General features: G+C 42.0%; 1 protein-coding gene across 2 annotated transcripts in view; it reads left to right on the forward strand.

Annotated features, from left to right (window-relative positions):
• The window catches only part of Jam2 (junctional adhesion molecule 2), a 55,738-nt gene extending 29,788 nt beyond the window's left edge, over positions 1–25,950 (forward strand). Inside the window, exons 2-10 of one of the 2 annotated variants that reach the window (XM_021185286.2) lie at positions 870–938; positions 6,258–6,365; positions 8,857–9,009; positions 12,637–12,836; positions 14,905–15,004; positions 15,992–16,099; positions 18,879–18,894; positions 21,357–21,399; positions 22,785–25,950. In XM_021185286.2, the coding sequence (XP_021040945.1) occupies positions 870–938; positions 6,258–6,365; positions 8,857–9,009; positions 12,637–12,836; positions 14,905–15,004; positions 15,992–16,099; positions 18,879–18,894; positions 21,357–21,399; positions 22,785–22,817 (830 nt within the window). In that variant the 3' untranslated portion in view covers positions 22,818–25,950. The remainder of the gene's footprint in view (positions 1–869; positions 939–6,257; positions 6,366–8,856; positions 9,010–12,636; positions 12,837–14,904; positions 15,005–15,991; positions 16,100–18,878; positions 18,895–21,356; positions 21,400–22,784) is intronic. The other variant, XM_085832460.1, reaches the window with a different exon arrangement.
• Positions 25,951–26,243: the final 293 nt, after the last annotated feature.

Raw genomic sequence — 26,243 nt, forward strand, 5'->3', positions numbered from 1 at the left:
GAGCTATCAGAACTAGTGATAAGGATTTGTGAAGGGTTTTATAGGAGGGAGTTGTTGTTGTTTGTGTTTGAAAAAAAAAAAAAGTAATCGAGCCAGTGAATAAAAGACTATAAGCCGGGCGTGGTGGCACACGCCTTTAATCCCAGCACTCGGGAGGCAGAGGCAGGTGGATTTCTGAGTTCGAGGCCAGCCTGGTCTACAAAGTGAGTTCCAGGGCAGCCAGGGCTGTACAGAGAAACCCTGTCTCGAAAAACCAAAAAAAAAAAAAAAAAAAAAAAAAAAAAAAAAAAAGACTATAAAAAGATGGTTGAGTCTTCTCTAACAAGCTATTTCTGGATGGATGGATGGATGGATGGATGGATGGATGGATGGACTGTGGGTGGGTGGGCAGATGGATAGGTGGGTGGATGGATATGTGAGTGAGTGAATAGATGGATGGGTGGATGAGTGGGTGGGAGGGTGGATGAATGTTAGGTGGGTAGATATGTGGGTGGAGAGATGGGTGGGTGAATGGGCAGATAGATGGATGGGAGGTGAATGGTGGGTGGATAGATGCAGGAATTGGTGGATGGACACTATATTGCACAGATAAGGTAAATTAAGGGCATGCTTGTTTTCAGAGGGGCTGAGGAGAGTGCACTTCTGATGTCTGTTCTGCTTGGGAAATATCTAAAAGCCTAAGCCACCACAAAGAAAGGAAGGCGACTGTGTGGCATGTTTTCCCTGTTCTCATATTTTAAGTTTTATGTGGTATGAATTATGTAACAATGGTTACTCCGTTTAGACTGGCTTTGTAGAATGCTGTATCCCAGTGAAATATTTGAAAGCAAACTTCCGTATTGATTACCCATTGATTTTATTCTTTTCAGATCATAAGGCAAATGGATTTTCTGCATCAAAAGACCACCGTCAAGAAGTCACAGTAATAGAGTTCCAAGGTATAGCATCCTACAGGTTCAAGTGCATTGATCTGTTTGCATGACAATGTTATACGCATGATGCTGTCTAGTTTTTAGATCTTCTGCCCACTCCTCTCGGTCTCTCTGTCTGTCTCTGCCTGTCTGTCTGTCTGTCTGTCTCTGTCTGTCTCTGTCTCTTTGTCTCTGTCTCTTTGTGTGTGTGTGTGTGTGTGTGTGTGTGTGTGTGTGTTTGGTGTCAGTTTTATCTTTTATCTCATGTGGATTCCAGAGACCAAACTCAGGACTCTGGGCTTCTGTAGCCAGACTTTTAACTGCTGAGCCATTTTACTGCCTGCTCATACCTTGTTTTTCTTCTTGTATGGTCTGTCGCGTTCTTTTGATGGCATTTATCTTATACTTGGAGCTTCTCTAGTGGCCACTCTGGCAGCCATGTTATAGCCAGTCAGGTTTTGGTCTGTTCACCTGAAGAGGAACTTTTGGCTTTCAGGCATACTGTCTTCAAAGATTAGCAAGATAAGGGTTGCTTAGATGCTCTGTTCGGTCTCCTCAGCGGTTGGCAGTATGTGATTAGGTTGGTCAAAGGTAAAGCCCTTGGCTTTTTCAGTTAAGGTCTTTGAGTTGTAATATACTACATAATTAAGCTGAGACAACACACTTTCGTGTGGGTCAGTTTCAAAGGAGGAAGGTGGCTAAGAGGAAGTAAACGCCCAAGAGTGATTTGATGTCTGGCGCACTTGCAGGAGGGTAAGCAGAGCTAGGCAGTGTGCCAGACAGGAGACTGGAAAAGCAATGAGTTCTCAGCAGAAGAGTGTGACCTCCAGAGTCAAAGAAAGTGAAGCTCCGACTTTTAGCTTTTCCCCCAGGTCTGGTCAGGTCCAGTCAGCCGCAGGCCATACCTGGATGGGTTTGAATATCCCTATTAAAATGTCCCGGAGCTCTTGACTCTAGCTGAATATGTATCAAAAGATGGCCTAGTTGGCCATCACTGGAAAGAGAGGCCCATTGGACTTGCAAACTTTATATGCCCCAGTACAGGGGAACGCCAGGGCCAAAAAGTGGGAGTGGGTGGGTAGGGGGGTGTGGGGAAGGGTATGGGGGACTTTTGGGATAACATTGAAAATGAAAACGAGGAAAATACCTAATAAAAAATTTAATAAAATAAAATGTCAAAATGGCACCCTTTGTTCTTACACGACTTTTGAAACACTGAGGCAAAATCAGGACAACTTTACCAACTGACATCTTAAAATGTAAACACTTCAGTGGTACTCAGTATCTCCAGGACATTCGTGAAGCCACCACCCCTCTCTAGACTCAAAACGCTTCCTCCACTCTGAAGTGACGTCCTGTGCCTACTTGGCATTACTTTTTAAAGATGTGCTTTATTTTTAATATAGAAAGATCCTTCCATAATTTATTGCCATCAAAAGTTAATCTCAGGGATGAAGTTACTATGCCCAATGAGAAATTGCTTTATGGCAAGGCCGGTGCCTATCATGTACAAAGCTCTGGGCTTGATGCCTCCGTGCACAGACAAACAGACAGACAGACAGACAGTCTGACTCCAGAGTAACTGCTTACTGTTTTCTTCCTTTGTTTCTGTTCTTTTACTTAGAGCATGCTTTCACTCAATTTTATCTGTCCCTTGCTTATTCCAACTTGGCTTTCCATTAAGCAAAAATCAATTTCCAGTTTCTCTCTTTCTTTCTTTCTTTCTTTCTTTCTTTCTTTCTTTCTTTCTTTCTTTCTTTCTTTCTTTTCTTTTGGTTTCTTCGGGACAGTGTTTCTCTGTATAGCCCTGGCTGTCCTGGAGCTCACTTTGTAGACCAAGCTGGCCTCGAACTCAGAAATCCACCTGCCTCTGCTGGGATTAAAGGCATGTGCAATTTCCAGTTTCTTACATATTTTTGTTTAGGGGTATTTTTTTGAAGTAACCTTAAAGTCTGTGACATTTTGTGATTTGTACATGTGGAACATATTTCATTCAGGTTTTTCCCCCTAACATGATTCTCTGATGTCAAAAGATTGTAAATTAATCCCTGTTCCTCGGGACTGCTGGTCTGTCTCTCTTCCCATGGCACGGCCAAAAGCAGATTAAGCTGGAAATTGGGACAGCACTGCCAGGCTTGCCCATCTCATGAGCAGTTCTCTGCAGCATCTGAACCTGAAAGCTATTAGTCAGCATTTAATGTCTTTTACAATATCTAATTTCTTAAGCAATAATTATTTTTTCGATGAAGATTAGACAGATGTTTTGACAACATAATCCACCTTAGAAGAAAATGTTTGCACCTTTTTGTGCATTAAGTGTGTCTTGTGTGCAAAAAATATGATTTATGTCAAAACTGTTTTACTATCAAAAACAGAGGTGAAATTTTAGTTCAGGTTTGGGCAATATAGGTATAAGATGTGGTGGTGCTGTGTATGGACTTCTATCATATGGAGGCAAGCATACAGTTAAACCTAATTTCCCCATGGATGAAAACAACAAAGACCCTTCATAGAGCATGTGCAGTACACAAGATATAATGTACATCAAACAATATACATGTTTGCAACAATATGCATATTCATGTGTATATACATATACATATATGTATATATAATTGTGACATGAATCATTAGTTTATCATTTCAGTGATATAAGTATGATGGCCACATCATCTTTGGCCTTTTATGTGACAAAAGGTCTAACTTGATGGCCTGTGCTGCGAGCGACCATGTCCACAACCCAGAAGCCAGATGTGGAAAATTCTGCTAGCTGTGAGCTTTGAATTTTGTTGAAGACAAGAGGGAAAGTTGTCCTCTAGGTTCTTTATCCTGGGAGGTTAGCTTCATGATTCAGGTGCTTACACTGTCTATATTAATACTGAATGTCAAGGTGCTGATGACTTAGGTCCTCGGTCTTGACCCTTCTCTTATGCAGGACGCTTTTCTCAGAGGCTGTTAGAACTAAGTTCCCTGCTTTCTAAAGCTTTGGTCTGACCTTGCCTCCTGAAAGAGGCCGTCTTTGATTTGTACACTGTGTCCTTGTCCCTGAGATTCCTCATCCCCCCTGATGCTGCTTTCGTCTCCTTCAGTCTTCTGGTGGACTTGTTGCTTGTGAGCCTGACTTTCTCTGCTAGGTCGTCAGATACCAAATGGCAAAGGATTCCTGCTCTACTCACTGACCATAGCTCAAGAACAATGTTGGCCATGCAATATTACTGAGCATATATTGGAGAACTGGATAGATCACTTCTTCACATTATATATGCTCAGTGAGAAGGAGACTAAAGTGTCAAATCAGTAGGTAGGGAGAAAAAAAGGGTCCCATTTTCTACTAGGATTTTCTCAGTTTTTTTCCACGAAACGGTGAGGGGAGAGTTAGGAGAAACTCACCCAAAGCTATGGTATTTGTGTATGTGTGTGTTTGGTTAAATATCCAAGATAATGTGGCATGGTGTAAAATTATCTCTTAAGATATAGGAGTAAGTCACAGAGAAATAGTGAAAACGAAGGTGGGTGTGTGTGTAATTGTTGGAAAACTCAACAAAACTACAGGAAGGAAACCTATCTAAAACGCAAGCCTCCGGAAGTCACCACCCTTTCTCCTTAATCAACAGAACAGAACTGTTTCCTCAGACAGGTCCCTTAGCACACATTTGTCTTTGTAGCTAGTTGTAAACACCTCTGAAAATGATCACTCTGTGGTGCGGAAGCTTAAAGCTTCCAGCATCCTAAAAAAAGCTCCTGGTTCTGTTTTTTCCTTGCCTTTCTTTTCCCCAGCCAGTCTCCTACTACCTTTCTATTTTATTTCTGTCAGTAGAAGTACAATAGAAAATGTACACACACAGCAAAGGCTACACATAACAACTGAGACCCCTTACTACTGTTTGTTTGTTTGTTTGTTTTAGGTCAAGCCCCAGGCCTTAGGGGTAAAAAAATACTCAGAAATATGAAGTTGACACTCCAAGGAGCCTGGTTGAGAAATACTTCTAAATTATTTATAACTGGAGTTTCTGCTTGGCAGCTTGGAGTAGCATTGAGACCAGTGCTGGTCTACTGTCTCCTAGTCATCTTGTTTGGACAGTCAAAAAGGGTGACTCCCTCAGAGGTTTCAGGGATTCTTAAATGATGCAAGTGTCATAAATTCACTGTAATAAAAGTGACCTTTGCCACTGGAGTCAAATTGATGAGAAGATTAATCTTTTAATAGTTTATCTAGGTTGAGGCAAAGTTATAGGCAGTCATTTTGCAGTAGGAGCCTATAATATAAAATATAGCCGCATATTAATATATTCATAGAGCGAGTCACAAGGAAGCTGAGGAGAATGTAACCTGTGAGGAGCATCTGTCCATTTTCCCAGCATAGCCTGGAATGAAATAAGTGTCTTTCTCAGGCACAAATGCAAAGCACTCTCCCTAGACCTTTATTTATTTATTTATTTATTTATTTATTTATTTATTTATTTGGTTTTGTTCAAGACAGAGATTCTCTGTCTTGGATATCCTGGAACTAGCTCTATAGCCCAGGCTAGTCTCAAACTCTCAGAGATTCACTTCCCTCTGTCTCCCATATGCTGGGATCAGAGCTAGTCTCAAACTCTCAGAGATTCACTTCCCTCTGTCTCCCATATGCTGGGATCAGAGATGTGTGCCACCACTGCCCAGCTTAGACCCCACTCTCTTTTTTTTAATGTTTAATTTCTTATTAAACAATAAATATTTAATTTTTTTGTAATTGATTGGAGTAAGAAAAACTTTCTAGAACTCACCCTCCTGTGACGTGACCAGGTCTGATCTCCTACAGCATGACCTTGACATATACTACTGGTGTCTGCTTAGACCCCACTCGTGATGCCCACCAATTTTTGCCTAGAATGATCTTATCTTACCTGCATCTCCCAGCAAACTGTAGACTCGGCAGATGCTGGGATTTGGAATAACACGTAAATAATTAATTATGCGGCTGTTTGTAAAGCACAAACAGTGTTTAGACATGTATGTTTTGCATATGTTGCTACTTTTGAGGACTCACAATTCTGTGAACTGCTATCCTATTTCAATGGTGAGGACTCAGATTCCACAGCTAGAGAAAGTAGGATTGTGCCACATAATTATCACAGAGAAGAGCCGTCATGCTCCCAATTCGTCTTTGGGTTAAATCAACATGAACCCTACAGACATGATGTATTTATGCATGTGTTTGTTTGTCTGGGTAGAAGTGAGTGGATGAATGGAAATGAAAAAAAAAAAAGGTAATTTAGAGATGTTTTAGTGGGTTTTTTTAGTTAAATAAAGGTGCAAATTCATAGGAACCATTTAAAAAAACCTATTTTTTCCTGTTGTTCCTAGAGGCTATTTTGGCTTGTAAAACCCCAAAGAAGACTACTTCCTCCAGACTGGAGTGGAAGAAGGTGGGACAGGGGGTCTCCTTGGTCTACTACCAACAGGCTCTCCAAGGTAAGAACGTGTAGGCTCCAGGAGGCCAGAGTGAGACGACACCAGGCACAGCCCAGATCCTTTAACTCAGAAATGGGGACAGGACAGGACAGGACTGATTACTGAAAACGTGTTCCTGCAAGTGTGAGATAAAGTGAGTAGTGACTGAGACTAAAATATCACAGCGATGAACACTAGACAGAGCAAAAAAGGTGAGGTTCCCTGAGCCCTGGGACCATTGCTCGCTTAACACAAAAGGCGATCATTCTGCTGGTCTAGTAAATTAAGCTGTTGATAGAAGGGGAAAAAGAAAAAGGCTGATCTGAGATTGGTCCAGGGATGATGGTGCATGCGTTTAATCTCAGCACATTTCTGAGAAAGGCAGGAGGATGTTCTCTGTGAGTTTAAGGCCAGCGTAGTCTGCATTAGCAGGACAGCCAGGACTATAAAGAGAGACTCTGTCTCAAAAGAAAAAAAGAAAGAAAGAAAGAAAGAAAGAAAGAAAGAAAGAAAGAAAGAAAGAAAGAAAGAAAGAAAGAAAGAAAGAGAAAAGCAAACAAACAAAAAAGAACAAAAGGTATGAGATTGGGATGTATGGTTTTTGCTCACCAATACCAGCCTTGCCCTGTTTTCCCATTTCTCTCTAGAAAGCAAGCCTACCACTGAGTAACCTGGAGAGTTAGGACTGTATATGGACTAACAGTTACAGTGGAGACTGGAAGGTTAGACCATTAGCTAAAATAACTGTTAGCAAGTACTTGTCACTTTTTTTTTTTTTTTTTTTATTTATTATATGTAAGTACACTGTAGCTGTCCTCAGACACTCCAGAAGAGAGGGCGCCAGATCTCGTTACGGATGGTTGTGAGCCACCATGTGGTTGCTGGGATTTGAACTCTGGACCTCTGGAAGAGCAGTCGGGTGCTCTTACCCACTGAGCCATCTCACCAGCCCCTACTTGTCACTTTTTGCACATGTTTTTCACTCTCTACTCTTCCTGCTAATTATATAATTTATTAATTAAAATGTGATAGTGGTGGATGAACTATGGCATTAGTTTGTGTATTGGTAACTTTCCTGTCGCTGGGACAAAATGCTATGGCAAAAGCAACTTAAAGAAGAAAGCATTTATTTTGGCTCACAGTTCCAGAGGGGGAGAGGCCATCGTAGCAGTGAAGGCAGGGCAGCCAGAGCAGAAAGCTTGCTGATCACATTTTTATCTGTACGCAGAAAGTAGAGATGTACAAAAGGAAGTGGGTGAAGCTATAATCCTTCAGGGCTCAAGTCCAGTGACGCATTTCCTCTAGCAAGGCTCCACCTCCTATCTGTTTGATAACCTCCTAAGTTACAGGGCCAAGTATTCAAAGTCATGAGCCTATGAGCCGATGAGGGACATTTCTCATTCAAATTATCATATCCACTGAAGGCCACATGCCCGTCTACAGTGCCAGTTACTCCACAGGTAGAGGAAGCCAGAGCTCTATGAGTTCAAGGCCAAGCTGGTCTACATAATGAGTCCTAGGATACTCAACACTTCATGGTAAAACTCTGTATCAAAAATCAAATAAATAAAACATGTCATCTGATTCTATTCCATTGAGACAGGACTGTATGTTTCAAATGGCTAACAGTGAAGGGATTTTCACTTTAGTGTTCTACAGCTATCAATTCAGGCACCTGCATATAACACAAAACCCCATTTTATTTTATTTCTTATTACATGCATTTATCTTGGGGGATGGGGAAATGTGTGCTGTAGGCTAACTAGCAGGAGTTGGCTCTCCTTCCACCATGTGGAACTCAGGGATGAAGCTCAGCTTACTGGGCTTGGCAACAAGCACTCTTACCCACTAAGCCATCACCAGTCCACAAGAGCTAACTCTAATTCAGTGCTTGTTAGTGTCAAAGTCAAATCAAGATAACATTTGTTTGTTTGTTTGTTTGTTTATTTTTTAAGATCTTTGCCACTTACCTTTTCTTCTCTGGTATCATTTGAATATATATATATAACATTTATATTTAATATTTTATATTACATTTATATATAAATATATAATATATACTTTTCTGGCCAGTTGAATCAAGGTCTTCATTTGTTGATGGCAAGGCAGGCAATTGATGGAGTATTTTTTTTTTAAAGCAAACACGGTGCCAGGTGTGATGGTGCACACTTTTAATCCCAGCACTTAGGAGGCAGAGGTAGTAATCTCTGAGTTCAAGACCAACCTGGTCTACTTAGAGAGCCCCAGGCTTGCCAGGGCTATAAAGTGAGATCCTTTCTCAGAGAGAGAGAAACAGAGAGACAGAGACAAAGACACCGAGGGAAAGATTTTTAAAATGTCCTACAAAATGTATAAAATGAACATGTAAGTTCAAAGTTTAAAATTAAGGTTTTTTTTAACCAAGAAAACAAACGCTTTAGTTTTAAACAAAATGACTTGAGGAGGATACTACATAGAAAGTTGCTTGATTATTTCTAATGTCATTGTCTTTTGTCTCCCCCCCCCCCCAAAGGTGACTTTAAAGACCGTGCTGAGATGATAGATTTCAATATACGAATCAAAAATGTTACAAGAAATGATGCTGGAGAGTATCGCTGTGAAGTCAGTGCTCCGACTGAACAAGGCCAGAACCTCCAGGAAGATACAGTCATGCTGGAAGTACTAGGTACAGCACACACACATATGTAATGGCTCTCAGCTGTCCCGTCCTCGTCCCCCAGCCCCGCGGAAAGATTTTGGCTTTGTTTGTTTTTCAGCAGCCTGGATGGTATTACATAAGTTTCCTGTCTCCTCTCCCTTTCATCTTCCGTCTAACAGAAGCATACTGGATCCTTTTTGTACTTTGAATTACTTGACACTTCCTTCAGTAATTAGCCAGTGTGAACCCCCAGTTTTAAAAGTCCATGCTAGGGTCTGGAGAAATGGGCCAGCAGTGGTTAAGAGCACTTGATACTCCTGCAGATGACCCAGTTTGTCCCAAGTCCATTTCCCAGCATCTATATGGTGGTTCAAAAACTTCTGTCACTCCAGGTCCTGAAGATCTTCTACCCTCTTCTTCTGACTTCCATTAGCATTGCATGCATTTGGGGCATATACATACATACAGGCAAAACATTCATACACATTAAATATACATAAATAAATCATTAAAGCCACCATGTTGTGTGGTCATATCCACATTTCTATATTACTGAGAATGGATTTGAAATCTTAATTATATCTTCCAGATTTCTTCATAGTACTTTATAAATATAATTTTATATAAAATATATAAATAATAATTTTAAGTACTGAGAGACCATGTATGTATACTGAAGATGGGAATGTTGTAGGACTGCCAGGATTCTGCCTACCATCTTCAGTCCTGAATTTTCAAGGAGATTTTTTTTTTTTTTTTTAGGTTTTTTGGGCTTTTTTTTTTTTTTTTAAGACATCCAATTTATTTATTTATTTTTAACTAGAGAATGTCCTCAGATATTGTTACGGATATGCATCAGATTTTGTTACGGATGGTTGTGAGCCACCATGTGGTTGCTGGGACTTGAACTCGGGACCTTTGGAAGAGCAGTCGGCGCTCTTAACCACTGAGCCATCTCCCCAGCCCTTCAAGGAGATTATTAATAGTTATCTACGGTCTTACTTAGGGTTTTCTTGCTGTGAAGAGACATCACGGTCATCCAACTCCTTGTAAGGGAAAGCATTTAATTGGGGCTGGCTTATAGGTTCAGAGGTTCAGTCCATTTATCATCATGGTGGGAAGCATGGCAGCATCCAGGCAGACATGGTACTGGAAAAGGAGCCAAGAGTTCTACATCTTAATCCACAGGGAGTAGAAGGAAACTATGTGTCATACTGGGTGACCTCAAAACCCACCCCCACAGTGACACACTTCCTCCAACAAGGCCTCACCTACTCCAACAAGGCCACAACTCTTAATAATGCCACTTTCTATGGGACAAGCATTCAAGCACAGGAGTCTGTGGAGACCGCTCCTATTCAAACCACCACACCCACTACATTCTATTTAGTTCAAGTCTCTAAGACCCAAATTCCCCAATGAGACCCTACTTTTTTCCTTTACTTAAAAAGTATTATATAATATAATACGATAAGATAAAAGATCCCACTTCTTAAAGTTTCCACAACCTCTTCGAAAGCATCAAGAGCTGGAAACCAAGTGTTCAGACACATGAGTCCATGAGTCACTCCATATTCAGATCTTATTGTTCTGCTCCTGAGTTCCAAACACTCACGGATATTTAATAAGGGAAATCCAGTAAGTCTAACTTCAAAAGTCACTAGTCTCATGGTTCAAACCCTGTTCTAAAGTCTGAAGTCTTAAATTGTTCAGGCAATCGCTTAACTGTCAACCCTTATGAAATAAAATTAAAAAACAATGCAGTCTTCAGAATAAACATTCCTATTCCAAAAGAGACTAGTGGGGCCTAGCAAGGAAAGGCTGGGCCGAAGCAAGGCCAAGACAAGGAAAAGTACCAACTCCTCAGCCGCATGTCTACTACCCGGAGCTCTTGCTGGTGTCTTCTGGGATCAGTGACTTTGGACAGCCCCATCCTGGGGCACATGTGGCTTCTCCTTGGCAATAGCTCTGTGTTGGTGCCTGAATGGTTTTTCATTGAGAGCCTTTTACAATTTTAATATCCCAGGTTTTCACTACAACTCGGGCTTTGCCTTCACGGCTTCACCCACTGCTCACACAGCCATTCCATGCACAGAACTGGACAGGCTACGCGGATATTGCAGCAGCTCTCTGGGATGCTGGCATTGTTGCCAAGAACTGTATCCTGCTCCAGATGTGTCCTGACTTTCTTGGACCACAGATCCTTGTGTGCCTTTGCTACTGAACTCAGGAAAAACTCTTCCCTTGATGCCCGTTTTACAGACTGATATCTATGAGACTGTGTTTTCAGGAACGCTCCTTCCACTTGGATTTGAATTGTTACAGTTTGGAGCTCTTCTTGATAAATGGGTTTCCCCTCAAGGCACCCTTTCTTCCTCCGGGGTGCCAATGTGTTTAACAATTACAACTGCTTTGTCTGAACCCCCTTTGGCCTCCCTGCCTACAGTTTAAATGTCTCTGTGCACCTCTGTTGCTAACCTTCACTTTCACATCTTTCTACCTTTCCCTTGTAAATCTGACAAGAATTGCTGGGGTTACCATGGCTACCATGCACAGCTTGCATGCTAGGCTGTCTTGACATTTCCTCTGCCAAACAACTTGGTCCACCACTTTGAAGCTCAGTCTCACTCCAGTTTTCAGGACACTGGCGGAAAGAAGCCAGATTCGTTGTCAATTTGTCATATTAATGCACTCTACTCTAATTTCTGATATAAGTCAAGTCCTTGACAACCTCCCCCCCACCCTCCAAGTCTTAAAAAAGCAGTCTTCCATCGCCACACTTCCAAACAGGAAGACCAGAATGACCCATTAAGCTCCGTTTATAGCATTATTGCACTTTACAGCTCCAAACTCTATTACAATCCTGCAAATCAGTTCCTAAGGCGTATGAGCCATGCGGTCAGGGACCACTACAATGGTTCCAGTTCCTGGTGATAATTTTTGTTATTAGTCACTTTCCTGATTTCTGTGACCACCTACATAATAAGGAGCGACTTAAGGAAGGCTCATGTTTTGAGTAGATGTAAGTCCAGCATGGTGGGGAAGCCGTGGAGATGGGACCAGCTCCTCGGTGAAAGTGGGAACATGAGGCTACTTGCTCACATCTTGGCAGACCAGAAAGCAGAGAGGGGCCAGAAGCAGGATTAGGCTATAAACATTCAGGGGAGTCTTCAGTGACACACTTCCTCACAAGTGTCCTAGAACCTCCCCCCAAACACCAGCAGCAACTGCGGGCCAGGTGTTCAAACACATGAGCTACCCCATGGAGGATATTCATACTCACACCGCAACATCCTACTTTATGAAATGAAGAGACTCAGAAAAAAGACATGACTGGCCCCCTCAATCCATGGCTTTTGAAGTTCAAGTGTACTGATAACTACTGGGTAGTAGATGAGAATAAGGGGAGCAAATGAAGCATAGGTCAGATATAAAAATGGCCATATCACTTTAACCTATATTCCTTTGGCCAAAGTAATGTATATAACCTACCTGGGAGCCAGAAGGGTGAAAATATGGTATATTGAGGGCTCAAGAAAAAAAGAAAACGCATACAGTGGCCCCATCTGTTTCTCAGTCGTCCACTCGATACAGGCTATTGAAACCCATGGTCAGCTAATGAATAGTCTGTACCATTTGGCTTCCATTGTCCAGTGGCTCCTGCTGTTCCTGCCTGTGAAGTGCCCACTTCTGTTATGACTGGAAGTGTGGTGGAGCTACGATGCCAGGATAAAGAAGGAAACCCAGCTCCGGAGTACATCTGGTTTAAAGATGGCACAAGTTTGCTAGGGAATCCAAAAGGCGGCACACACAACAACAGCTCATACACAATGAACACCAAGTCTGGAATTCTGGTAAGGTCATTTCAGGCATTAAACTTCTGTCGGTCACCATGAGAAAAAAGGTTAATAGATCTTTAAATTATACATAATAGGAGGTCAAGCTCATTGCTTACTAAGTGGAGAGAGGGGGGTGGTAGCAGGCAAGAGGATGGTACATGTGCTAAGATATGATGGAACAGACTACTTACTGTGGGAAGTGGGAAGATGGGGTTGGAAACCGGGGAGCCAAGCAGACAGGGCGTGACCAGCAACTCAGGGCAGGCCCACCCTTTTTCATGATGGATCAGGCAGCACTCTATAGTACCTCCCTCTATGTCCTGGAAAGTCACCAATCTCAATCTCAATCTTAACCACAGAGGAAATGCACCAAAAACTCGGAGATACCTGACCCTCAGGGCTAACTGTGTGGAAGCAGTGACCATAGGAAAACCACGCTAGGGTGTCCTAGCCATTAAACTTTCTCCTGGCTCCAGATCCTTCACTGTAGTCTCTGCGACTTACCTCTCTGCTGTTACCTCATCTGTAAACTTAGCCCAGATTATCCGATTGTTCCCTTCCCTAGAGATAACCGATATAGCTCCTTAAGCAAGCTGTTCAAGCTTCATGACTATTTTTACTTTTCCATCTGTGATTTTTTTTTTCAGAGTAGAGGAAGGATCATTTAATTTGAAACCTTTTGCTTCCAATTGCAATAATATTGTGTTGGGTTTTAAATATTTTTGTTTCCAACAATGCAAAATCACGACCACAAGTGTTATGAAAAAAAAAAAAAAAACCCTTATAGGTAAGGTAATACTAACGAGTCTTAGGAATTTGGAAACAGAGGTAGGTCGTCTCCATTTATTCTTTCTCCTGGTGCAGTATCAGTAGAAGTCACATCCTCTGGTCCTCAGGAAAGCACGCTGCCTCTGTAGCTAAGTGAAAGAAGGAGTGGCGGGCGCTGCCCTCAAAATCAGGTCATGTGCTAGCGTTCCCAGTCTTCAGGAGCAGTCAGCAGGTCCGAGCCATTTTACACTGTGAAATTGGGCACTAAACCTGCCTTCGCACGCTGCTATATTTACTCTTCAGATTTATTTTTTTTCTGAGTGGGTGATAAAAGCCCTGAGGCAGGTCTGAAGTGCTGGTGCTCTCTCCTCAGGGAGTCAGCCCTTGGGGTATGTGGTAAGGACACCTTATGCCCAAGGGCAGCTTAAACTGGAGCGAGGAGCTCTTCCTCCTTCTGTCAGCTCCCTCCCGGTTCTTCTTTCCCACCAGAAACGCTCCAAGGGTATAAAACTGCTGGTACAAATGATAAAGTCTTTCCCACCAAATTCTTACCTCTCATTATATGGCAGGGAGAAGTAGTGAGGGTTGAACTTTTGTTGTTGGGTTTTTGATTTTTTTGTTTGAGACAGGATTGCTCCGTGTAGCCCTGGCTGTTCTCAAACTCATGGAGATGCGCCTGCCTTGGTGTCCAGGGTGATGGGATTAAAGGGGGTGCCACCACCGCCCAGGAGGGTTGAACTTTTCTTTTCAGAATTTTCAAGGACTCTGGACTTGCTGTAATTTACAATCCTAAAAACCTCAGTTGTGGTTTCGTGGGCCGGGAGCTACTTACTTCCTGGCCATAGTCCTAACTCTGGGGAGAAAGTGCTGTGGTTTGCTCCTGCAGTGACCTCACTGTGTCTGAGAAAGTACACTCGCCCTTTCACTTCGGAGGTCTTCTTTTATGAATGGCACTTCCCAGAAATTAGAGATGCTGAGGGGCCACATACCTGTGATGCTGGCTGCGTGAAGACATTAAAGTGGGAATCAATGGTTTGAGACCAGCCTGGGCAACATAGTGGGATACTGTTGAAGGTGCCAGGAGGAATGGAGAAGAGGGAAACAGACTTCCTCAGGTATGCCTGTCTTTCTCTGCCAAATTAAACAGGCTACTACAGACCTTGCAGGTTCTGGTAGATACCTCAATTCACAAGAGAAATATAAGTTTCTGGGTCATTACAAAAGGACAGATCCCCTTGTTGACAAACTTCCATATTAGGAGCCTCCTCATAGATTTACAGCCTAAGGGTCCGTTTATTTTTCCTCGTATACATAGCAATTCAACATGATTTCCAAGATGGACAGTGGAGAATATTACTGCGAAGCCCGGAACTCTGTTGGACACCGCAGATGCCCTGGGAAGCGAATGCAAGTAGGTAAGCCTGGGGACTTGAGAAGGACGTGTGTGTGGACAGAGTATGGAAGAGCTGATGGGTAAGGGAGCAAGGGGACAGACACGCTGGAAGAAATGTTTAAAATGAGCTTAATATTAAAAAAACAAAAAACAAAAAAACAAAAACAAAAAACAACCCAACACTGTTGCTTTCTGTCTGTCTTCTACTCATGGCAAGACAATTTAGCCTATATATATATATATATATATACATGTTTTTAATTTATCAAAATGCTTTTCTAAGCAATCTGTCTTGCAAATCACTGTTAAGTGTGCTATAGTATGGACTGCTGGGGTCCCACCGACTTGATACATGCAGCAGAGACTCTTTCTTCCTGGAGTCACACTACAATAACACAGCAGCACGTGTGTGCTGTGAGCACTATGTGAGTGTTAGCCATCTGGGTCACTGGCAGTAAGTCATGGATGAGGGCTGAGTCAAGGCCCTGACACACTGAGCTTATACTAATTGCAGGCTGGGTTTTCCGAAAGACACACGGAATAGTTATCGAGCTAGATTGTCCAAAGTGTAACTACAACATATTGTATTTCACAAAATGACTTTTGGAATTAAGAGAGGGAGAGCGTTAATCTTTTCTAGGATATATGATTTTCAGAGCATACCCCCTCCCACCCACAACAATAAGGATCAAACCAAAGGCTTGATCCCTAGCTGTGAAAGGCAGGTTTCAGGGCTGGAACTCAGGTGTCCAGGCTAGATGGCCAGCACCTTTACCCACTGTGCCATCTTGCCGGTCCTCACATTTAAGATTTTGTAAAAGCTTGGTTCTCTGAATATTTCCAATCCATTTGAGCCATGCATTGAAATTAACTAGGTAAGTAGGCTTCAGAAGCACACAGTTATCATTGGCATAGCTACCAAGGAGAGTTTTTATGACTGTTGGATTTAACGACAGCATCTGTCCGTCTCCTTAACAAGAATGCACACATGCTTTCTTTCACATTCCAGATGTTCTCAACATAAGCGGCATCATAGCAACTGTGGTGGTGGTGGCCTTCGTGATTTCTGTATGTGGCCTTAGCACGTGCTATGCTCAGAGGAAAGGCTACTTTTCAAGTAAGTTAAATTCGTCCTTCTCAGGTACATGATAGTCTCTATGTTCTTCTGAACAGCGAGGCTTCTTTTCAAGGTATTGTTTCCCCTATGAAGTTCTACCAACTCTGGAGAGAGTACTTTTATGGCTGCTGTGCTACAATGTTCACAATGACGCGCACATGCGCTGTGATACACCTCGGCAACCAAATAACGCGCCCTTTTTTGTGAAATTCTGGAACTCTATGGACTGTGTGAGAGTCATCCTGAGAGCATAGCAGCACGAAGATATTCAGTGTAGACAAATGTTTATAGTGCAGTAACCTATGGTATGAGATCCTTATATTTTATGTTAGAAATTAATGCCTTTCATTAAAATAAACCATCAGTGAAATGTTTTGGTATAGAACTGTGTAATATCTAATTTAATACCAGGATAAGAAAACTGCCAGCCACAGGTAGAAACCTAGTTGGGTGTGTTGGTATCTGCCTGTGGTCCCAGTACTGGAGGGTAGCCCAGTCACGAGAATAGTCAGTTTGGGCTATATAGTGAGATCCTGTTTCAAAAACATCACAAAACAAAACCAACGAGCATACACAGGCCCTGCGGAGTTAGAGCTGCTTCCAGACACGGCTCTTAGTGCTTCCTGGTCAGAACTTTTGTAACTTCAAACTACATTTGATTACGCAATTGGTCTGATGTAAATTTTTGATTTTTAAACATTTCATTATCTTAATATATGCCTTCAGTCCCAGTGTTTAAATCTATGAAACCTTAAAAGCCTCCTGCACTAACAAAAGGACGTGAAGTTGAATTTTTAAATGAAATACTAAACTATAGCATGAAGATGTTTTTCGAGACAGGGTGTATCCCTGCTGGCTGTCCTGGAACTCAGTTTGTAGATCAGGCTGGCCTTGAACTCAGAAATCCACCTGCCTCTGCCTCCCAAGTGCTGGGATTAAAGGCGTGTGCCACCATCACCCGGCTAGAGCCATCTTTTAATAATGGGTATCAGTTTTAGAATTTAGGTTGAAAATGATTCACATTGAAATGAAATCCAAAGGCGCTTCCAATATCATTTATAAGTAATTATACATCATTTCTACATTATACATTAGCATTTATACATCAAAAATATTTCCATGAAAATTGATTCAAGGTAATTCTTTCTGCATAGCTATTGGGTATGGAGCTCACATGTGGGGATTACAGCACGCACAGAGGTGGAGGCAATAGCGTCTTAAGTTCAAGGCCCATGTGGTCTGCAAATTAAGACTCTGTATCAAGAAAGAAAAAGGGTGAACTGTGTTGTGAATGAGAGCCCAGACTGTCCTAGCCTTTCCTATTCAATCAATAGACTCTAGCGGTGTCCCCCTGCTGGTCAATAGTGAAAGTGTAAATGAAATCATGCAAAATTCTTGTCATTTTTACCTACTTAGGAAAAATACCTGATGATTTTTAAATGAGGAATCAGTAAATCTATTTCTTAAAATACTGAAAGAGTCGACACAGGTATTAGGAGCTGTTCATTAGCTTAGATTATTACTTCCTTCTTCATATGGCAGAAAACCTGTTTTTGAACTTCTGTTTGGAATCAGCATTAGCAAATTATAAGCTCTGGCCATGACCAGTTTATATTGTTTTTCTTTACTGGGCGGGTGTGTGTGTTCTGGTACCGAGGAATGAACCTAGGACATTGTACATGATAGACAACCGCTCTGCAACTAAACAACATGGCCAACTTTTTAAAAAAATTTTTTTTTTTTTTTTTTTTTTTTTTTTTTGGTTTTTCGAGACAGGGTTTCTCTGTGTAGCCCTGGCTGTCCTGGAACTTACTTTGTAGACCAGGCTGGCCTTGAACTCAGAAATCCACCTGCCTCTGCCTCCCAAGTGCTGGGATTAAAGGCGTGCGCCACCACGCCCGGCTAAAAAATTTATTATGTATTTACTATATTTATCGGCCATACCACCCTGAATGTGCTGGACCTCATCTGATCTTGGAAGCTAAGCAGGGTCGGGCCTGGTTAGTACTTGAATCGGAGGCCAGTTTTTTTTTTTTTTTTTTTTTTTTTTTTTTTTAACTTTTACTTTGTATTTTGAGACAGGGTCTCACTAAGTTGCCCAGGCTGGCTTTGAACTTACGATCACCCTGCCTTAGCTTCCCAAGTACATGGGATTCCAGGGTACACCACCAGGCTCAGTTGCCTACCTGGTTGTCTCTAGGGCCTGTAAGCTCATTTTTTAGCAAGGCAAATTTGTAATTACTTAATAGTAGTAACACTACCTTGAGACAGTCAAAGATATGTGAACCCTACACGAAAAGACTCCTATTCTTTTCATTTATAAGCTGATGAGACTTTAGTATTATTAAACTTTAAATATTAATGACTTTTGGTTTTTTTTTTATCTTTTGTTTTTTTTCAAGATAGGGTTTCTCTGTATAGCCCTGGCTGTCCTAGAACTCACTTTGTAGACCAGGCTGGCCTCGAACTCAGAAATCCACCTGCCTCTGCCTTAGTCCTGGGATTAAAGGTGTGGGCCACCACGCCTGGCTCTTAATGACATTTTCAAAAGCTTGTTTTCTTGGTTATATAATTAACTCCAAAGCATCCTTGATTTTATCCCTCCCTGAGCCCTCAAAGCCCAAACATTTGCTGTATGTATGACCCTTTATAGGAAAACTTGCATTTAGAAGGTACAAATGTTAACAGGTAAGGCTTAAAAGAAAATCAACCCAAAGCCACTGTGGCTAGAGCTGCATATGAATCCTTGCATTAATGATCTATACCTATTCTTTTGCAGAAGAAACTTCCTTCCAGTAAGTATTCTTTCTTAATGCTTACTTTTTCTTCCCGTCTTTTAGTTTTAAACCATCTGTTAAATGGCAAAAGTAGTTTATTTGTCTAGAGTAATCCTGTGAGAGGCTAATCAGCTTCATCAAGAAAAACATCCTTCAGCTGTCCTGGGGCCTACCTGTCAATGACAAGAGGAGACATATGGTCTCTAACCGTGAGGACATTTCAGTAGTACAACTTTAAAAACACATTTCTATGTATCACTAACTAAACTAAGTTTTCAAATGAGCTTTCACGTAGCAACTGTCACACTTAACTGAAATGTAATCAGTTTCGTGCCCTACACTGCTCTAGGCGCAGCCACTATATTAGTTTAAAAGGTGAGGCAAACACCCACAAAATCTGTATTGGAAATCAGTATCAAAATTAGCATCATTGTGGAGCTTCCATTGCACTAACTAAGCAGGAAATGACTAAACCTGTACACTGGGCCGCACTCCAGAGTGTGTGACAAGAACGAGGGAGAAAAGAGCAAGTAAGAAAGCAGAGAATACAAGGTCGGGGAGTGGAGACTGCCATTTTAAATACAGGATCGAGAAAGGACACAGGCAATGTTTGCTGAAGACTGAGGGAGGAAGCCAGCCAAGCAGATATCCATAATGGTGTTCTTGCAGAAGGGAGAGAGGAAAACGGAACAGCTCCAGGTCAGGATGCTCGGGATATCTCATGATATGAAGATGAGCATCGTGCCTAGAGCAGTATGGGAAAGAGAGGCAGGGAGCAGACGGAAGTACTGGGTGGGGGCGGGGGGGGGGGGACTATGTGGAGACGTTGCCCAGCAGTTCTGAGGATTTTGAGGCATTTGGAAGTCCAGGAAGGACTGTAAGCAGCTTTAAACGTTTTAATTCTTTAACGCTTACCGTGGTTTCTCTGTTAAGAATAAACTTGAAAGGGGAAAAGGTTAGGTCAATTACAGAATGACAGCCAGGGAGCCAAGACAAACATGGCATATGCTGTATGCTGATGTGGTGGTGTTGGAGTGCTTGACGGATTAGTGTATAGGGGATATATTTTCAGCCACCAGTTGATCCAGATTCAGGCTGGTAGGAAGAGAGTCACATGGGGGTGGCTTCGGGGTTACAAGGACATACACTTTCCTGAATGTGGAAGACTGCAGATGGTGTGGCTCGGAGGAGGAGCAGAGATGTGCGGAGCACCGCAATGCTCCGCAACTTTCAGTATTAGACAAGCTTACTAGACTGTTAAGTAGAGAGCGTCACTGATAGTATGCGTAGGAATCTAGAGTTTGGGGGATTTACTTAAGTGTCTGTTCTGCTCGAATGTATGTCTGTGTGCCCAGTGCATACGGTATCCATGGAGACTAGAAGAGGGTGTCAGACCTCCACAAGTTGGAATTACAGACCGTTGTGAGCCACTACGTGGGCGCTGGCAGCTGAACTCTGGCTCTCTGCAAGATCAAATGCTCTATATCACCAAGATATCTCTCTAACCCCTTAACCAATGATAAGAATGTTAAAGTCCTGCAGGAGACACGGATAAGGTCATCCAAGCCCCAGCTGTGCTGCACTGGATCTGTGACTGAGCTCCCTTCCCACATGGACGTGGCACATCCCTCTTCACACTCCTCCTCCTTCTCCGCTGCCATGGCTTCTCTTAGACCCTTTGCCGACTCCTGCTGTCACTGAGTTCCTATCCCTAGATAGATAGATAGAGATAGACACCTTGGTGTCTGGATCTCGTGATATCCTAGTGCAAGTACAGGATCAAGTCTAAGAGATCAGGATTAGCACAGAGGCCAGGCCATTCAGGACAGAGCATGGGACATGTAGCCACTACCCAATCCCACCCCAGCCCCAGCCAATTGTGAGCACTTATTTTTTTTATTAAGATGCGAAGTGATTGAGGGTTTTGAGCAGAGTGATCTATGATCTTAAACAAAGAGCGAGGAAGATTTACACTCTCTGAATTTGAGCCTCTGTGAAATCCGGCAGGAATCTTTAGAATCCAGGAAGGAGCAGTTTATTGCCTTTATACCTTCTATCCATTCATAACATGTATAGTTTTCAAATTCACTGAGCTTCGACTAGAAGCCTGTCCAACACACAAAACTTGCCGTGGACAAATGAAATGTCAGGTGATAATAATCCAAATGTTTAAAAACATTTAATGTTAATACAGTAGGTTGAAAATAAGTCTCTTGTGTGTGTGTTCCACAAAAATAAAATAAAATAAAATAAAGACAAAATTACCTTGTTAGCCTTAGATTACATTCTGCTGCTAGGGTTTGACATAAACCTGTCCGTTATTGCATGGCTTGTCTGGATACTGTCTGTAAGTGTCTGGCATCCAGTTTGGGCTGCTGGTTTTTCTTCCTGCTTGGCTGAGATAGTCCTGCTGGATGAGGATGGGCACCAGGATTGGAAGGGGTAATGTAGTAAATGCTGTCTTTATGTTCTTCAAACAGGAAGGGCAGTCCTGCATCTAAAGTCACTACGATGAGCGAAAATGTGAGTACTACTGAAGCATGTTTATTGAATAGGACATTTGGGGACTGTGGCAGGAAAGTGAAGCAAGCATGTGGATATTGTGACCTCACTTTTAATACACTTTAGACTGGTGTCTGCTACTGCTACATTAAAAGACCTAGGTAACTGTTAGTCTCTTTTCTGTCTGGGTTGACACAATGAGGATGTGTGGCATTTGCAGAGCAATTACTGGACGTGACTTCATGCCACAGAGTCTGGCATTCTCAGCCATTGTTGCTAGATGAGGAAACTGTTAACCTTGGGACGTGTGCTCACGGGCTAACCCTGGCAAAGGTGGAGACCAGCCTGGCCAGGATATGGCTCCCGGCATGCTGTTATAGAGCTTGCCCTTGGTTGTTCCAAACGCTTGGAAATGTTAGGGATATAAAATATCATATGTAACTGCTGAAAAGGAGCATTTCAAAACCCTTAAAAGGACATTATCATCTAGTTGAGATTACTCGGGAACCATCTTTTGGACCAGCTGGACTACTCTTTGGTAATTTAATAGAGGTGGGACATCCAACATTCTCACAGGCTTAAACACTTTCTCAAGGAAGGAGGACTCCCAGAACGCCTTAGTTCTTCAGGCAAGGGATTCTCAGACATCTTAGAGCAGACCTCAGGTGACGGCACTTTAAACATTTAAGTTTAAACATTCTCAAAGACACTAGTATTTCACACCCACACACCGCTCTTTAACCTCCTGCCTCATAAGTTATTTTAAAAGTTACCTACTTTAGGATAAATGACTAAAGTTACTGATTTTGTAGTTGACTACGCAGAGCATGCTCTTTAATTAGGGGACAAATATCACATCTTACCTTCTACAATTTACAGAGAAAGCCTTTACGACTGGAATAAAATAATTCTATCAAACAATAAAAGGGACTTTGTCTCTGAATTAAAAAGAAAAACTGTTTCTTTTTCCCTCTTAGTCGCCCTCTCCAGCTGCACACACATCTCTAGTTCAGCTTTGCTCTGCGGTAGGTAGATGTGAGTGTTTCCCAGTTCACAGTTTTGGCCGCACTGCTGTGAGCTCCTGAGCACGTATTATCAGTGAGCAGCAGTAGTGCCCTAGCTCCAAACAAGCCAAATTCCCCTGGCTCTAACTTCAATCCAAGTTCTTTATTCTCAGCCAAGTTCAAGTCTCTTGGCTTCTAGCATTTACTTAACTGTCCATAAAATTAGATTTACTTAGATACATACTGTAACTTGACTGTCCATAAAACTAGATTTAGTTAAGATACATACTGACTGTAATTTGAAGAATCTCAGTTCAATATTCATCAGATTTATATGAATGTATTTAAATATCAGATAGCATGTCGTTTTTAAACTTACTTTGTTTTCTTTTTTTTTTCTAGGATTTCAAGCACACAAAATCCTTTATAATTTAAAAGAATTCCAGTTTTGAGCTGCACCTAAACCAGTTGTCACACGTTATTAAAATATTATAAAACTTGTCTTACACTTGCAAAGTGATGAAGAAATGAAAGTGGGAATTCATCATAATATTTATGATCTCTAACTCACAAGAGATATTTTAAGCAAAATGTTCTTGCCATCACTAAATTACAATCTGGCATCTTGTGTCTGACCTAAAGTGAAATGTCTGGTAATATTCTGAGTTTTTGAAATGCAAATGAATGTCAGTTTGGAGTTGACTATATCATACTGACTGTAAGGCTAATCCAAGAAGCAAGAATATACTCTGTGTTCTCTCCATGCAAGGATGGCTTATGTGTTCAGGAAGTACTCTAACGAATGGAAACCATGCTCGCAAACTTCCTACCAGAATCCTCTTCTTACCTCTAAATAACTTGGGTTCCATTGTCCTGTGTCTCTATATCTCCGGAAGGGAATCCCAGGGCTGGGTCTTACGTCTAAAGATTTGCACTTTATATTTTCTTTCACTTCTCAGAACCAAAAGCAGCATGGAGGGAGCCGCTACTGCCATTTCCTTGGAGGCTTTTGGAGAGGCTCAGCAACCTGGACATTAGAATGCACTACTAGAGCCTCCACAACTCCACAGACACCCTTTTTGTGCTTGAGTGGTGACCTGTTATCTGTCTCTAAAAGCAATTCTGAACTGGGCTAGTTCCTCCCTGGTGAAGATGAAGGGTTCCCAGTTAGCTTATGATGGAACAGGGGCACTGGGGAGTGAAGCATTTGCCCCATGAGGCAAAGGTAGATGAACAAGCTCATTTTGAGTCTTGATCCAGCAAAGGCACAGGGGAAACCATAGCTGAAATGAGATGGGTCTAACGTCTTCTGAACTGGTTATCCACAAAGGCCACCAACCAGCTAGTGTCAGAATTGGAAATTCCCAGGGCTCAGCAGGAAACCCAGTCCTGTTGGGGACTACTTTACCCATATTAAAAAAACAAAACAAAACAAAACAAACATAAACGCAACCGGGAATGTCTAGTTCTGGGTAAATAAGCATGAAAGGTCATTTACTCCCTCTATGAGCTTTGAACATGGTCAAGTTGGCTTTGTACCCAAAAGGCAAGGCAGATTCTCAGGATTCGCAAATGGGTAAGTGGTCAGAGAGTACCTGGTAGTATCTGGTCACAGGGGTGATGCCCACTGCCATACTCCTCCCCTTTAACTTTGTGGCCTTGAGTCCTTCCTAACCAGTAGACACCTTTCCAAAGGGCTGACTTGTGTAAAATGGCTCAGCCCTCAAGCTCAGATTCACACTTAATTGAGCCAGCAAGCGACAAGGAAAAAGACAGTACATAATTCAACCCACATGGTTCTTGTTACAACCACTTTATGTAGAGAACAAGTGTGTCCTCAATGAAGGTGGGATTCGCCCACAGATCCAAGCTCCTTGCTCCTGGTAGCCAACAAACACCTGTGGTGTATAAGAAATCAGGGTAAATGTTGCCTAGGCTGGGACTATGAGCTCTGCTTTGATAGGAGGACTGCTATCCTTCTGCAGTGCCAAGCAGACATACAACTCTCAAGGATGCCTCTTCAGGCCCACCTAGCATCACAAGGCCCCTGCATCAATTTAAACGACACAAATCCACCCGTGAGGACAGTTACGCAGTGCCTTACCTTCACCAACACATGAGAAGCTTCCTTTTAAGACACTGAAGCCTAAAGGTTCACTTTATGCAGTGTGAACATCTAACAAAGTCCGTGCCAAACACCTACTAGACGTTCTTAACTACTGTATACAGCTACGCAGAAATCATTGTATTAAGAATGCTTTCTTCTACACAAAGGACCTAACTATGCACACTAGTCTTCTAGCTATTAAGTCTATCCGGGAGTCACTGCCATGAAGCCCCCCTGTCTGTTTGCTGTTTTCTGTGACTTGAACTCTAACATTGTGTCAAAATCTAATTGTAGTTTCTAGAACATGTTGATTTTATTTTTCCGCAGTGAAAGTGCAGTAAGGTTCTAGAAACTATGTGAACGAGTTTTGTTTTGGTATTGTTGCTGTTGTAACTAGATCCAGCTCATTTTCCCTGGGGATAGGGGTTAACTCAAGCACTAAGGCTGGATGTTTATTTTTCAATACAACTTTACAAAGAACTTCCTTCACTCTACAACTCACTTTGTTTGATTAAAGTTCACGCTACAAAAATAGCTATGCACAGCTCAACTTTTTAGTCTCATTCAACAGAGGGGGAAGTCACTCAGCTATTGTTCAGGAACCCCAGGAAACTCCTCCCTCCCTTCCACCTGCTGCTGTGAGGTGGCAGCTCTAGCAGTTTGTCTCTCAGAATGGATAAAAGTCAGAAAAAAAAGAGGGTAAGCTACTTACTGGCTGTTTTGTGTATGGCAGAGGTGGGGTTGAAATCCGCCAAGATCCCCAAACCTATCTTTGTCAAACTTCAGCATTTAAAAAGAAAAAGATAGCTGGGCGTGGTGACGCACACCTTTAGTCCCAGCACTCGGAGAGGCAGGCGGATTTCTGAGTTCAAGGCCAGCCTGGTCTACAAAGTGAGTTCCAGGACAGCCAGGGCTATACAGAGAAACCCTGTCTCGAAAAACCAAAAAAAAAAAAAAAAAAAAAAAAAAAAAAGATGCAACAGAATTTTATACACAACCAACCCAGGACCCACTTTCGTTTGTTGCCTTATTATTCAGCAAACTGAGCTATGTTTGTCTTTACAATTAATTCTGCCCTTTTGTATACATTTGTACTACTTCCCCAGACATTAGTCCTTATCACAAGCTATGGAAATTCTATTTACTCCCGAAGGATCAGTCAAATTCAACTCTCTGTGAGACAGACTTCTCCCATTTTCCAGCTGTGAGTTTTGTCTCTGAATTCTGATGGCATTTGATTCTTTTGTGATATTTATTGATTTCTGTGTACAGGTAGGTATGTATATGTCTGACATCTCTACCAACCTGAAACCCTGAGAAAAGACCCATGTTGTACAGGTCTTGATAAGCCCTAAGGTATTTAAGAGTATCTGAAAGTGGTCAATACCTGTGAAACACAAAGAGATTAAATATAAACATCTACTTAGGAATTAATAAAACATTGTATTCTGATACAACTCATTTATGTTCTATGAATTATTACTATATGAACTAAGGATAGACAAAAATTATTTTCCCTTTTAGCAATTAGTTGTCCATTTCCACACAATTCATTTTTACGCACGGGTGGTTTACCTACCTGTGTTTGCACTGCATGCGAGCCTGGACATAGAGGGAGGAAAGCAGACTCCCTGGAAATGGAACTCCAGATGGTTGTAAGCCGCCGCCGCCTAAGTGCTGGAAGCAAACTCACGTCCTCTGGAAGAGCGGATTGCTAACCATGAAGGCATCTCTCCAGCCTTATCCACACAATT

Source organism: Mus caroli, unplaced genomic scaffold (genome assembly GCF_978045245.1).
Source record: "Mus caroli unplaced genomic scaffold, Mus_caroli_1 scaffold_17, whole genome shotgun sequence".
NCBI lineage: Eukaryota > Metazoa > Chordata > Mammalia > Rodentia > Muridae > Mus > Mus caroli.